We start from the raw sequence: 15,148 nt of genomic DNA on the forward strand, positions 1-15,148 counted from the left end.
CTTTCTGAAAGAGCAGCGTAGGTCAAGGAAGAGAGCACTTGGCTGAGAGTCAAGAGTTCTGGTTCTAGTCTCCTCAGCCGGTGTTGGGATCGCTAAGGTCTATGGACTGTACAAGCAATTCTTGTCCTACAGAAATCTTTTTTCTTAATTGAAATGGCACAAGAAGACAACGCTTGCAGAACTAAGCTAACCCTCTTAGCAGAAGCCTCATAGTGAAGTACTGGATCCTTACCTTTTCATATTTAGCAAACCCTCCCATGACCGCAGGGTCCACGATCCCATTCAGAAGCATAGAGAGGGGGTTAATTGGGAGGTTTTCATCACTCTGGTACTGATTAATCATCATCAGGATCTTCTCATTCGCTGTTGACATGGTTTCAATGGCATTCTCTAGAGGGCTAATAGTTGTCTATCAAAATAAGATCATGAAAAAACAACACATTTTAATTCATTATTCATTTCAACTTCCTCACTCTTTTGAGTGCAGATCCAGGGAATGATCTCTGCAGACGTCAGCTAGGACAGCACCACGCAGCTTGGCTCTAATTAATGAACTCGGCAAATCAGTCAGTCCATCAGACAAGCATTTGAGTGCCTTCTTGCGGGGTGCAGTGTGGGTATCCAAATATTTTTCAGGACACAGGGCTGGCTGCTGCCTCTAAATCTGCTTTAGTAGAGGGCGGGAGAGCTACTTGAAAGGATTAGTGAGTTACAACTCCCCTGCAGACACAGGATTAGTAATAATGGAAGTAGGAGTAATATTATTATTAGCAATGGTAGTACAAGTTGTATTAGTCATAGTAGTGTTATTTATTGAGCGCCCACTAGAGACAGTCCACTGAACTAGAAACATGAGAAAGGTCGTCGGTTACCTTTTTGCCAATCCAACGGCCTCTACTCCATCCTAATCCTCAGATGACTTTGACACTGTCAACCGCCCCCTTCTCCTGGAACCAATATCCAACCTTGGCTTCACTGACACTGTCCTCTCCTGGTTCCCCTCCTTTATCTCTGACCACTCATTCTCGGTCTCTTTGGAGGGGTCCTCCTCTGCCTCTCACCCACTAAATGTGGGTGTCACTCAAGGTTCAGTTCTCCATGTGTACCCACTCCCTTGGAGAACTCATTCACTCCCAAAGAATCAGCTACCACCTTTATGCAGATCATTCCCAAATTTACACCTCTTGCCCTGGTCTCTCTCCCTCTCTGCAGTTTTGCATTTCCTCCTGCCTTCAGGACATCTCTACTAAGGTGTTCTGCCATCACCTAAATTTAACATTTCTAAAACAGGACTCCTTATCTTCTTAGCTGAACCCTGTCCTCCGTTTGACTTTCTCGCTGTAGACAGCACCACCATCCTTCCTGTCTCCCAAGCCCATTATCTTGGCATTATCCTTGACTCCTCCCTCTCATTTAACCCACATATTCAATCTATCATTAAATCCTGTTGGTTCAACCTTCACAGAATCACAAAAATCCACCCTGTCCTCTCCATCCAAATTGTTACTACATTAATCCAAGCACTTATCCTATCCTGCCTTGATTAGTGTATCAGCTCCTTGCTGAGCTCCCTGCCTCCTGTGTCTCCCCATTCTGGTCCACACTTCACTCTGCTGCCCAGGTCATTTTTCTACAAAAACAACCAGTCCATGTTTTCCCACTCCTCAAGAAGCTCCAGCGGTTGCCCATCCACCTCCGCATCGAACGGAAACTCCTTCCCATCGACTTTTAGACACTCAATCACCTTTACCCCTCCTACCTCTCTTCACTACTCTCCTAATACAACCTAGCCCACACAGTACATTCCTCTAATGCCAACTTTCTCACTACAACTCAATCTCATAATAATAATAATAATAGTAATAATAATGTTGGTATTTGTTAAGCGCTTACTATGTGCAGAGCACTGTTCTAAGTGCTGGCGTAGATACAGGGTCATCAGGTTGTCCCACATGAGGCTCACAGTCTTAATTCACATTTTACAGATGAGGTAACTGAGGCACAGGGAAGTTAAGTGACTTGCCCAAAGTCACACAGCTGACAAGTGGCAGAGCTGGGATTTGAACCAATATCCTCTGACTCCCAAGCCTCATCTATCTCACCACCAACCTCTCATCCACATCCTGCTTCTGGCCTGGAACGCTTTCCCTTTTTATATCTGACAGACAATTGCCTTATGGAAGGCACATCTCCTCCAAGAGGCCCTCCCTGAATAAGCCCTCATTTCCACTTTTCCCCACTCCCTTCTGTGTCGCCCTGACTTGCTTCCCGTATTCATCACCTCACCCCCAAACCTCACAGCACTTATGTACATATCCATAATTAATTTATTTAGATTAATGTCTGTCTCCCCTGTAGCATGTAAGCGCACTATGGGCAGGGAATTTTTCTGGTATTGTGTTGTACGCTCCCAACTGCTTAGTGCAGTGCTTTGCAACACAGTGCTTAGTATAGTGCTCTGCACACAGTAAGTGCTCAATAAATGAGTGATTGAGAAGTAAAAAGCAAATTAAGGACAACTTTCTTTCAAGGAGCTTACACTCAAATGGGGGAGACAGACTTAAATATTTACAAATAATCGAAGTGGAGAATCTTGAAGATTATTGTGGGAAGTTTCTGTTTGATACAGAGGGATGTGGGAAACCAGGAGAGAAGTGGAGACAGATGAGTGCCACGTGACACTTTCAGAAGATAAGTGATGTCAAAATAGGTGGTGTATACTGGAGAGGAGAGGCTGGAGGCAGGGAGTCCAGCGAGGAGGCTGGTAGAATAGTCTAGCCATGCTATGATCAGTGGTGATCCAGGATTGGTTGGAGTGGAAAGGGAAGATCTGGGAGATGTGGTGGAAAAAGAACCAGGGGAATTTGGCAGTTGAGTGAATGTGAGTCAAAGATCAGTGAGGAATCAGCCACTCATCAAGTTTCCCTCCTGCTGTGACTGCTGTTTCCAGCTAACACAAAGCACTGAAACAATCCTTTGATGTACCTTTCCTTTTCATGGCTTAGTGGGTAGAGCACGGGCTTGGGTGTCAGAAGTCATGGGTTCTAGTCCCAACTCTGCCACTTGTCAGCTGTGTGACTTTGGGCAAGTCACTTAACTTCTCTGTGCCTCAGTTACCTCATCTGTAAAATGGGTATTAAGACTGAGCCCCATGTGGGACAACCTGATTACCTTGCACCTACCCCAGCGCTTAGAACAGTGCTTGGCACATAGTAAGCACTTAACAAATACCATCATCATTACTATCAAAAAATGACATCTGGGAGTTAGGCAGGAAGCATCATGGCCTAATGGATAAAGCATGGGCCTGGGAGTCAGAGGACCTGGGTTCTAATCCCGGCTTTACCACCTGCCTGCTATGTGACTTTGGTAGAGTCACTTAACTTCTCTGAACCTCAATTTCCTCAACTGAAAAAATGGAAAATCAATACCTCTTCTCTCTCCTACTCGAATGTGAGTCTCGTGTGGGAAATGGAATGGATCCAGCCTAATTAAATTGTATTTACCCAGTGCTTAGAACAGTGCTTGACATAAAGTGAGTGTTTAACAAATACTATTTTTTTAAAAAAGTGGGGAAAGTTTCAGCTAAGGAGTGTCTAAGTCTCTAGATTCCTGGGAGATCAGAATCTTGAAAAGAAGTCATGTTTATTGACTGCCCACTTGGTGAGGTACACCCTACCAGTTGCTTGAGAAGTATAGAATTAAAGAAATGACGCATCTCTTAACCCCAGGGAGCCCACCCTCTAACAGGGAGGTGAATATAAAAATATTTACTTGAGTGGTCAAAATGAATCAACACTCTCTCAGGATGGGCATAAATAAGAGTTGGCTAATGGGCCTCTAACTTTGCCCAGAGACACATCGTTTCATCAACCCTAGTGTCTCACCAGAAAGATGCTCTGAGCTTCACAATTCAGTTTTAACACTTGGACCATATCCCTGTAAAAGCATTCCCTTATTCTTCTGATTAAATCAGCTTGGATCCCATGGGTGTGGAAAATACAGTTTCTTTGGCAGCCTGAATAATATCCTGATTTTGCCCAGGGTGACTGGGAGTTCCTTTTGCATATGAGAAGAGAGAGATCAAATATACCAAGAGGGCATAAAAATCAACCCAAGCTGGTCATGCTGGGTCCAGGCTCACTGGTGCTGACGCGGTTCTGTTTGCATAAGCTGAAACTGCCATCTGGTTTCTCATCAGATGGGGAGACAAGCTCAGCAGGTGTTTTATGAGCCTGAAACCTTCACTGAGTTCTAAGCAAAATTTAGTGTGACCACTTGGATTTTTATTTTGTGCTGTGAATTTCAGTAGGAGATGCTTAGAGAATCAGATTTTAAAAGAATTTGAGCCTGACATGCTTAGTGATTTCTCTCACTCCATTTTTAAACTTTGTTTCAGGAGTTTTATTGTACTGTAGGCTCAACAGACTTTGGGGCCATTGATGCTATGTTTGGAATAACTATCTGAGGTCAACCGGATGTCTGGGGATGGTGAGTTGGTTAAATAGAGTTGGAATTATTGGGTTTCACCAATTGCACTGCAAACTTTGACCCAGGGAGACCTCTGTAGCCATTATTCCTATGCCATTGTCAACAATACAATACTGCAACAGTAATTTTAATTTTCTAAATAAATTCTATTGAACACCACATGGCAAAAAAGCTCGGGTAATGCTAACATTATTCCAACCAAGATCACTTGTCTATCAGTGTGGGAGACAATATGCAAATTAACACAACAGAAAAGCAGCTCTTGAAAATGAAGCATGGAAGGGATTGTCTTTGAGCCAGTCAGGGACAGATCCAGGAATGACTATACAGCTGTACCCTTGGCCTAGGCATTCTGGGTCGAGGGTGAGTCTCCACTAGGCTGTAAGCTCGCTGTGGGCAGGGAATGTGTCTGTTATATTGCTATACTGTACTCTCCCCAGCACTTAGTACAGTGCTCTGAACACAGTAAGTGCTCAATAAATATGACTGACAGAATGACTGGTTGTTACTCTACCGACCTTTCCTGACTCTTCCCCACAACACTTTCTACTGAGGCGGCCTGCAGGCAAAAGAAGATTCATGATTGCCAAGAGACCAAAAACCACGATCAACTATCCCTTCTGAATTTACACACCCATCCTGACTCTCTCTCTATCTTTTTTCAGTAATGGTATTTGCGAAGTGTTTACTATGGGCCTGGCACTGTACTAAGCACTAGGGAAGACACAAGCCAATCAGGTTATACACAGTCCATATTTCAGATGGAACTCACAGTCTTAATCCACATTTTACATCTGAGGTAACTGAGGCACAGAGAAGCTAAGTGACTTGCCCAAGGGCACACAGCAGATAAGTGGCAGAGCCAGGATTAGAATACAGGTCTTTCTGAGTCCCAGACCCATGCTCTATCCTCTGGGCAACACTGCTTCTCACCATGTCCTCTGACACAATCCCTGATGAAGGATGTGGATGATAATAAAGTGATAAATAGAAGAGTAACCCAACAGAAGAACCACTGAGAAACCCCAGAAGCTATTTTCACGTTGAAAGAGGAAAAAAGTCAAGACCAAGGGCATAAATGCAGTGAAAGATATTTATGTAGCGATTCACCTGAAGTAGCAAGTGTGCTGGAATACAATTAAATCCAGGTGTCTGCGAAATGGGTAGCCAAGAATTTGGTTAGATATTCCTCCAGATTGAAACATATTCTGTGATTGATCAGGACTAAAACTGGAGTCAACGAACATTTTGGATGTGCTTTATCAGCCTCAGGGTAAGCATTTGAAAAACATCAGACTGCCAGAATTGCTCCCCTACAGTCTCAACTGGTCCCAGAAACCATTCTACCAAACCTGCCTCTGGACCAAGGTAGGCGTTAGCAGGTGCTGCTTGTCAGAAATTGAAGAGATGGGGAAGAGGCGACGCTACATTTCTAATTTACTCTTGCTTTGTTTTGATATTGTTACATGGATGATTAAATTTCCAAAATCTGACTCTCAAATCAGCAGCTTCAGCCCTGTATTCTCAGTTGCTTTACAAGCACGTCTCTCCTCCTGCCTCCTGGACATCGCCAGCTCAATGAACCACAAACATCTTACACACAATATGTCAAAAACAGATCTGTTCATCTTTCCTTCTAAGTTTTCCTCTCTTGCTAATTTTCCCATCACTGTCAACAACACTGTCTTCCCTGTTTCAACCTCAGTTTTGTGTATGCTTTCTCTCTGACCTTCACCTTCCTCACTGGGTCTTTCTCTCTGTCCTGCCAATTCTTCATCTATTATATTTCATCTGCTCTGAGCAGTTCCGTATCTTGCCTGGTCCTCCTCCTCCCTCTGATCACTCCTCTTCTATCTTTTCTCCCTCAAGACTCTGACCAGGGCCCCTACTTTTCTTATTTAACACACCCTCTTTCTTTTTTTTTATGGTATTTTTTGTGCTTACAATGCCAGGAACGTTACTAAGTGCTGGGTAGGAACAACGAAATCAGGTGGGGCATAGTCCCTGTCCCACAAGAGGCTCCCAGCCTTAACCCCCACTTTACAGATGGGGTAACTGATGTTCAGAAGTGAAGTGACTCACCCAAGGTCACAAGGCAGACAAGTGGTAGAGCTAGGATGAGAACCAAGCTCCAACCGACTTCCGTGCCCATGCTCTATCCTCCAGGCCACTCTGTTTTTCTAACTCCCAAATTTACTTCCTAAACCCTGACTATTTTTCAGTCTCTTATTTCTTCTTGCCTCCAGGATATCTCAGTGGTTTCTCAAACTCAGAGCTTCTCATCTTTCCTGCTAAATCCACTCCTCCTAACTTTCATAATCCTGCCAATAACATCACCATCCTCCCTGTTTCAGAAACCCACAACCTTGGTGTCATGTACAACCTGTAAATCTTGCCACTGTGTCCTCCACATTCCCTGATTTTCACCACACCTCTCTGACTCTCCATATAGCCACCACCTTGGTTCAAGCACTTCTCTTATCACAGTTAGACTACTGCATTAGCCAACTCACTAACCTTCTAGCTTCAAGACCCTCTGCTCCTTCAGTCTATATTACACACCGTACCTGGCCATCTTCCTGAAATGTTGCTCAGCACACATCTCTCCACTCCTCAAAAACCTTCCATAGCTACCATTTTCCTTCTGCATCAAGTAAAACCTCCTTACCACTGACCCTCTAAACAATAATGACTCTGGTATTTAATAAGTGCTTTCTGTGTGCCAAGCACTGTACAAAGCACTGGAGTAGATACAAGATAGTCAGGTCTCACATGGGGCTCACAGTCTAAGAGGGAGAAGAGGTATTGAATCCCCATTTTGCAAATGAGGGAAATGGCTCCCTAGCAGTTTTCTCCATCTTACATATCATCTCTCTTCACCCAGTACTCCCCAGCTAAACCTCTTCTCTCCTTCCAAGCACATCTCTGCTCTCATTTACTATTCTTCCATCTCTAACCCTCTGTTTTATGCTATTCTCCTGGCTACAAACTCCCCAAAACTGCCAGGAACTCACCCAAACTGCCAAGCATCCTCTTGCACTCTTTACCCCCCACCTTCCCCCCAACCCCCCGCCAGACACACACACAAATAACCAAGTCCCCCTAAAGGTTAGGAAACCTTCACTGGATAATTCCCAACATCCCAAGTCACAACTCCCCAACTGCCATCTTCCAATCCTATTTAAACCCACTCTCAGCTCTTAGGTATACTATACTATGGATTCTGTATACTATATTATTGATTTCGATAACATTGATTCTTCTATCCTTATCCCTTTGCTGGTTCTTCAGTTTATAAATAAACTTTAATCTCTCTGTCTTCTCCACTAGGTTGTTAAAACCGTTGAGGACAGGGAATGTCAGTTTTCCTTCTACTGCACTCTCCCATGATCTTAGAAAAACATTCTGCACTCAGCAAATGTCCAGTAAATACAACTGATTCATTTATATAGACCTAAACATCTATATAAATTAATGAATTTACTGAACACCTAAAAAGTGCAGGGCAGTCTTCCTTTATATGGAGAGCCAAGTCCAATGTATATACAGCCATCATATTTATTTCCACTGTCACGTTTCTGAAATTCCCTTGTGGTAGAGCCAGTATTGGATCTGAAGGGAGACAGAGACTGCAGCAGGAGAGAGCACTCACATCTGCATCAGTCAGTTGGGAATTGTGCACATGGAGGGGAAACTTTATACAGATTAACCAGGATGAAGTCACTCTTGTTGCTCGGCCCCTGAGGCCTGGTTTTTTGGAGTTCCTTCAGGAAGTCAAGTCCCTCGAGACCAAAGACACCAGAAGCATCTGATTGGGGGGATGGAGAGACTGGAGCAACAGGGACTGAAAAAATCACTTGTGTCGCCAAAAGGTCAAATGATTCCGCTGCCATTTCAAACAGGGAGTGGGCTGGCCCCATATCTGAAGAATCAAGTCACCGTCATTATCATCATCATCATCATCAATCATGGGTCTTTCTTGGCAATTGGTCTTTGGCTCCTCTGGGAAACCAGCTATTGTCACGCTGGGATAAGTGGTGTTGGCCAAGCCAGGACGAGGTGCTGACTGGGTTCTATCAAACTTGAAGACCCTGAAGGAGGCCTAAAACCTGCCCCTGACCTTGACCCCATGCAAAGTTGAGCTCATCTTTCAAAGCGTGAAAAGTCCTGGTAAAGCCAGCTTTGGTGGGGTGGGGGAGGGTGGAGATTCTTGGGTGGGAATAACATACAGACCTGGGACATGGCCGTGACCTCGAACCAGCGCAGGATCCCTGGAAGTTTGTATGCGGTCACAAAAGATGTTCTCTCGATCCACATTGACTGTCCATCGGGGAGAAGGTTGCCAGGGGAAAAAAAAATTAGGAAAGAATGAAACCTTTACTCACTCTTTGGCTGGGCTCACCACACTGTGAGAGATTAGATTTTACTTGAAAAACAACAGGATTATTTTCCAGATCTTAACCTTTCTCTAGAGGATGTGAAAAGGCTTTAGAACTTCCCTCCTGGTTACTTACAAACCTCACAGGGACCCCAAGTCATCTCCAGTCAGATGCAATGAACTTTTTTTCTTGGGGGGGTGTATTTGTTAAGCATTTACTATATGCTAGGCACTGTTCTAAGCAATGGGATAGATACAAAGTGATTAGGTTTTACACAGTCCATGTCCCACAGTCTTAATCCCCATTTTACAGAGAAATGATGTGATTTACTAAGGTCACACAGCAGACAAGTGGAGGAGCTGGGATTAGAAACCAGGTCCTTCTGTCTCTCATGCTCTATCCATTAAGCCACACTGCTTCTTAATTTTTTTTTCAGGACTGAGGCACAAACTTTTAAATTCTCAATGATTGGGGCACTCCATAAGGATTTTGTGTCATTTCACTGGCATGTATTAGCTAGTCTGTTGTTTTTAACAGAAAAACTTTTTTACTAGATAATTGTTTCATCTGAATTCATCCAGCAGACACCCACATAGAGTTATCAGTTCAGTGAGCACATTCAAATCTGAAGTTGGTTTCATTTGTAAACAGAAGTCAGGACGAACATATAGAAAACGGGGGACATGCAGGTAAGATTTTGTGCCATTTATTTTCATCTCCTCACACATTAGATCCAATTAAATGCAAAGCTAAGGCTGGCTCATGGGATTCCTTTAAAAGCAGATCAGGTCAGAGTAAATAATGAGATTCAGGTACTCACCGCAAACTCATTTTCCGGGTCAACTGTCCCCTTCCTTACTGGTCTCGAATAGTGGAACCGTTGCACATAGTTAGATTTGTAAAAGCTGAAAACCAGAATATGTAGCAGTCCCATGTTAGCAATGCTTCTCGGGTGGGTTACGGGGTGGGGAATGGGGACGGAGAAAATTAGGGCCAAGTTTCTAGAACAGAGCATGTCTCTGAGGCTTTCGGGGATGGCCTTTTCCTGGTTACTGCAGCTTAAAGTGATTCTGGCTCTAGCTGTGCCAAAGATTCGTTCCAACCCCGAGACTCCCCATGAGTAAAGCCAGATAATTTTACAGTCAGGGTAATTCCCCCTCTCACCACCATCCCCTAAACATGCTTGTCCCTCATTCATTCATTCATCCATTCATTCATTCATTCATTCTTATTTATTGAGCGCTTACTGGGTGCAGAGCACTAAGCACTTGGAAAGTACAATTCAGCAACAGAGACAATCCCTACCCAACAACGGGCTCACAGTCTAGAAGGGAGGAGACAACAAAACAAAGCCAAGCAAGTAGTCATCAACAGCATCAATATAAATAGAATTATAGATATATACACATCATTAATAAAATAAATAGAATAATAAATATGTACATATATACACAGGTGTTGTGGGGCAGTGAGGGGTAGAGCAGAGGGAAGGAGTCGGGCCGATGGGGAGGGGAGGAGGGGCAGAGGAAAAGGGGGGCTTAGTTTGGGAAGACTTCCTGGAGAAGTTGAGCTTTCAGTAGGGCTTTGAAAGGGGGAGGTTTGTTACTTTGGCAGATGTGAGGAGAGAGGTCATTCAAGGTCAGAGGATGGCAGGACAAGTGAGAACGAGGCACAGTGAGAAGGTTAGCACCAGAGGAGCGGAGTGTGTGGGCTCTGCTGTAGAAGGAGAGAAAGGAGGTGAGGTTAGGAGAGGGCATGGTGATGGAGAGCTTTGAAGCCAAGAGTGGGGAGTTTTTGCTTGATACCCTCATCTCCAGGGCTCTCAGAAGGGTGGAGCTGGGATAAACCAGAGAGTGATGCTTCTGTCACCCTTGGCCATTGTTCGAGGAGTGAGGACAGGAGTTCATATTGACTAAGTGAGACTTGATATGGTCATTGTTTCAACCATTTTTGTTCTCTCTGATCTGCTCTTTAGTCTTCCCACTTCAAGGGCATCCTCGGGAGGAGCAGGCCCTTCCAAATGGCAGGGCAGACTTCTGAGATTAACCCGCTGAAACGTTGTTTCCCAAGAGGACTGAGACTGAAAAGGTGCCATTGGATAATGAGAGGGAAGAATCTTCAACCCTCAGAAAGATGTAGGTGAAAATAGGAGTGAGGGACTAGCAAACTGTACATATTTTAGAAGTTGGGAAGCAGAATGTACTAAGTAGATAAAACACAGGCCCACAAGTCAGAGGACCTGGGTTTTAATTCCAGCTCTGCCACTTTCCTGCTGTGGTAACTTGTGCAAATCACTTATTTTCTCTGGGCTTCAGTTTTTTCAGATGTAAAATGGGGACTCAATACCTGTTTTTCTTCCTATTTGAATGTAAGCCTCTTATGGAACAGGGACTGTGTCCCAGTTGATTAACTTGTATCTATCCCAATGCTTCGAACAGTGCTTGACATATAGTAAGTGTTTAATAAATACCATACACTCTACAAATGTTTTTACCCTGTGGGATCCACTCTGGCAGTTTTTATCTTCCTTTACTATTGGACTGAGGTTTAGCCATTGTTCACGATATGAGACTTCATCAATTTTTTTCCCCCAACACAGAGGAACTCATTATCAGATGGCAGTGAACATTGTGTTGATTTTGATGTAAGTCAAATTGATCCTTCCTCCTCAGCTACCGTTAACACTTCCAGAAATGCGTTACCCTGATTTCACATTAAAATAAAAACACCACACAGTTCCTTTACTCAATCAACATCAGTAGTGGTGTGTTTGAAATCATAAAAATACATTAATGACAACTTATGAAAACGAAATCCCACACAAATTCCTGCCCAGAGAGAGAGCTTCTTGTGGGGCAGTAAAAGAGTGTTTAAAGACCTGGGCTATATAATAATGGTAATGATAATGATGGTATTTAAGCGCTTACTATGTGCCAATGTTACAAGTCCCAAGTGGGGCTCACAGTCTTAATCCTCATTTTACAGATGAGGGAACTGAGGCACAGAGCAGTTAAGCGTCTTGCCCAAAGTCACACAGCTGTCAAGTGACTGCACAGTTCCCCTCAGGGCTACAGGATTGTGCTGTCCCCTTAGGTGGTTGCAAGGACTGCTCTTAACCCACTGAGGGGATGGTAGCTTCTTTGGCCGGGCTAAAGTGAGAGATCAACCGTTTCAGACGTTGAAATCTTTGGCAGAAGCTGCAGTTCCAAGAGGAGTCCATGTGTTCTCCTGAGAGGCAGCCTCTGGTTCTCTGACAAACCATCACGAGGCAGACCAGGCCCAGCCTGCTTTCAGCAAAGATGACTCTACTAAAGTGTTAGGGCTCTGCTCCACATGGAACCCAGACAAGAGGAACATGTTGTATATAATAATAGTAATAATAATAATTATGGTATTCATTAAGAGCTTACTAGGTGCCAGGTATTGTACTAAATGCTGGGGTGGATACAAACAAGTCAGGTTGGACACAGTCCCTGTCCCACGTAGGGCTCACAGTCTCAACACCCATTTTACAGATGAGGTAACCAAGGCACAGAGAAGTGAAGTGACTTGTCCAAGGCCACAAAGCAGCCAAGTGGTGGAGTCAGAATTAGAACCCATGACCTTCTGACTTCCAGGACTGTGCTAAATCCACTATGACATGCTGCTCTCTGCTTCTCCTACACACATACCATCAATACTCTTTAGTGAGATACGCTAGATGGTTCACAAGTACGTGCATGCATAATACCTTATATATATAAATGTACACACCCCTACGGAGATAAGGTCATTTGTATTTGGGGTCAATGCTAAATACTGGATGCTCTTTGTTAGCTTCTTTGGTTGATGTTTCACTGGACACCCCTAGGACAGTTAGCTCAGTTTTGAGAATGTCTTTATGCCATGTGTTTGGGATGCTTTAGCTGATATTTAATCCAGGTTTCACTGACCAGTCTCTTGAGTGATAGACATCTGTCCTGGGCAACTTGGACGTTGACCAAAGCATTCCAATAAGGACCATGCACAAGTGGCACACTCTGAAAAGAAGCAGCTTTTACTCTATTAGTGGCTGGAAAAATCTTTGATTTCGATGTCCTAAGCTGCCCCTTTCACACAGTCGTGTCTCCCCGGGAGTTGGACTGCGGTTGCCCCAGTGACCCCAGGCAGTCAGAAGCAGCGAAGCCTAATGGATAGCACAAAGGCCTGGGAGTCAGAAGGTCATAAATTCTAATTCCGGTTCTGCCAATTGTCTGCTATGTGACCTTTAGCAAGTCACTTTACTTCTCTGTGCCTCAGTTACCTCATTTGTAAAATAGGGATTAAGACTTTGAGCCCAATGTGGGATGGGGACTGTGTCCAACTCGATTTGCTTATGTTCTACCTCTCAGTGCTTAGTTCAGTGCCTGGCACATAGTAAGTGCTTAACAAATATCACAATTATTATTGTTCTTGGCCACCCACCCAAGTGCCATCAGGACCAGGACTGTGAGCAAGGCTAGAGGGACATGTAAATGTCCTGAATTGGGCCACCAAAGGGATTTCTAACACTGGGAAATCATGAAGGACAAGAGTTAAGGAGATGAATCAATAGACTGCTGTGCAGAGTAAATCTCCCTTTCTCTCTCTTTGACTCTTTCTCTCTTGTCCTCCTTCCTCCCCCTACAAACCCTCCAAGAATCCTCTTCCTTCCCTTGACATGAGACGAATCTGCCTCTTTCCTCTTTCTCCACCAGTCCCATACCACCTCTTCCAACTCCACTGCCTATCAAATGATGTGCTTGTGTTCGTATACACGTTGCATCTGCAACACATGAGGATTTTTTTTCTAGCACCTATATCATTGGAGAATGAGGAAATCATATTCCTCCAGGTTCAGAGTTGATGAGTACACTGACAGTGTGATCATTATACAGGAAGGCACAATGTAAGCCCTTAATACATAACTGTGATGGTGATGATATAGGTGGGTTTGGTTGCAAAGATAGATAGGTAGCCCAGAGCCCTTCCCAACTGTGCTCAGATTAAGACAGAGTTTTGTGGAGCAGTGGCTGGGCTGTTTCTGAAAAATATTACTTATGATAGCAAATCACAAAGATCTCTTCCCTTCAGAGCTCAGCACAACCAAACTAAAATGCAATTGCCACCAATGTTTCAAAACACCAGGTAGACGAGATAGAATTCACACTCCCTCTGATTTAGGTGAAGGCTTTCTTAACTGCTGGTTGTAATAAATGAAAACCCAACAGGACACTTTTATCAAGTTTATACCCTGGGGACAGTCTACAGGCTGAAGAACCTACAAAATTTGTAAAACATGGGTGTAGGTCTCCAACAGTGCCCAACTTCCTAGGGAAAAAAACTCCTCAGCAGAAGTAAAGGAAGAAAAGGGGGGGAAGTCCAATGCCCTCGGGGAGTTTGCGTAGCGGTCCACAAGAATCAGGCATCAACCTCGCTCCTTTGTCATCAAGAACTCCCAACACCCCACCAATATGCTGAGAGACAGATTTGGGTCTTACTTTATGATCTGGTCAGGCACAGGCTTGTTCTTGAATCGCGGATGTTCATCTAGGACAGGCTGGACTGTGAAACACTGGATGTCTACATTCCCCTGAGTTAAGGACTCAAACTCATTATTACTACCACAGCTTTCCCTATCCATTCAGTCTCCACTCTTCGGCCAGCCACTACCCATACCCAGTATGGAGCTCCGGAAAGGCACAGGTGTTTATTTTGCAACCAAATCCTGTTACCCATCTATTTCCCCTGGCTCATTCTTTAGCCCCGGGCCCCTTCCGCAACGGTGAGGAGGATATCACGATCTGGGCATGTCACTCCCCTTCTTAAACACCTCCAGTGGTTGCCTATAACCTCCGCTCCAAACAAAAACTCCTCACTCTAGGCTTCAAGGCTCTCCATCACCTTGCCCCTTCCTACCTCTCCTCCCTTCTCTCTTTCTACTGCCACCCCACATGCTCCGCTCCTCTGCCGCCCACCTCGGTCTCTCCTATCCCGCCGTCGACCCCGGGCCACGTCCTCCCGCGGTCCTGGAATGTCCTCCCTCCTCACCTCCGCCAAACTAATTCTCTTCCCCTCTTCAAAAACCTACTTAAAACTCACCTCCTCCAAGAGGCCTTCCCAGACTGAGCTCCCCTTCTCCCTCTACTCCCTCTACCGCCCCCCCCTTCACCTCTCCGCAGCTTAACCCTCATTTCCCCCCATCTCCCTCTGCTCTTCCCCCTCTCCCTTCCCATCCCCTCAGCACTGTACTCATCTGCTCAACTGTATATATTTACATT

The 15,148-nt window shown here is 44.5% G+C and overlaps 1 protein-coding gene across 3 annotated transcripts in view; it reads right to left on the reverse strand.

Moving 5' to 3' along the window:
• Positions 1-15,148, reverse strand: part of DOCK2 (dedicator of cytokinesis 2) — a 359,556-nt gene that overhangs the window by 8,679 nt on the left and 335,729 nt on the right. For all 3 annotated transcript variants that reach the window (XM_007673344.3, XM_029050179.2, XM_039910387.1), the window contains 4 exons: positions 14,369-14,450; positions 9,691-9,775; positions 8,725-8,811; positions 233-409 (listed from right to left, as the gene is read on the reverse strand). In XM_007673344.3, coding sequence (XP_007671534.1) covers positions 233-409; positions 8,725-8,811; positions 9,691-9,775; positions 14,369-14,450 — 431 coding nt within the window. The remainder of the gene's footprint in view (positions 1-232; positions 410-8,724; positions 8,812-9,690; positions 9,776-14,368; positions 14,451-15,148) is intronic.

This window comes from Ornithorhynchus anatinus, chromosome X1 (assembly GCF_004115215.2).
Source record: "Ornithorhynchus anatinus isolate Pmale09 chromosome X1, mOrnAna1.pri.v4, whole genome shotgun sequence".
Taxonomy (NCBI): domain Eukaryota; kingdom Metazoa; phylum Chordata; class Mammalia; order Monotremata; family Ornithorhynchidae; genus Ornithorhynchus; species Ornithorhynchus anatinus.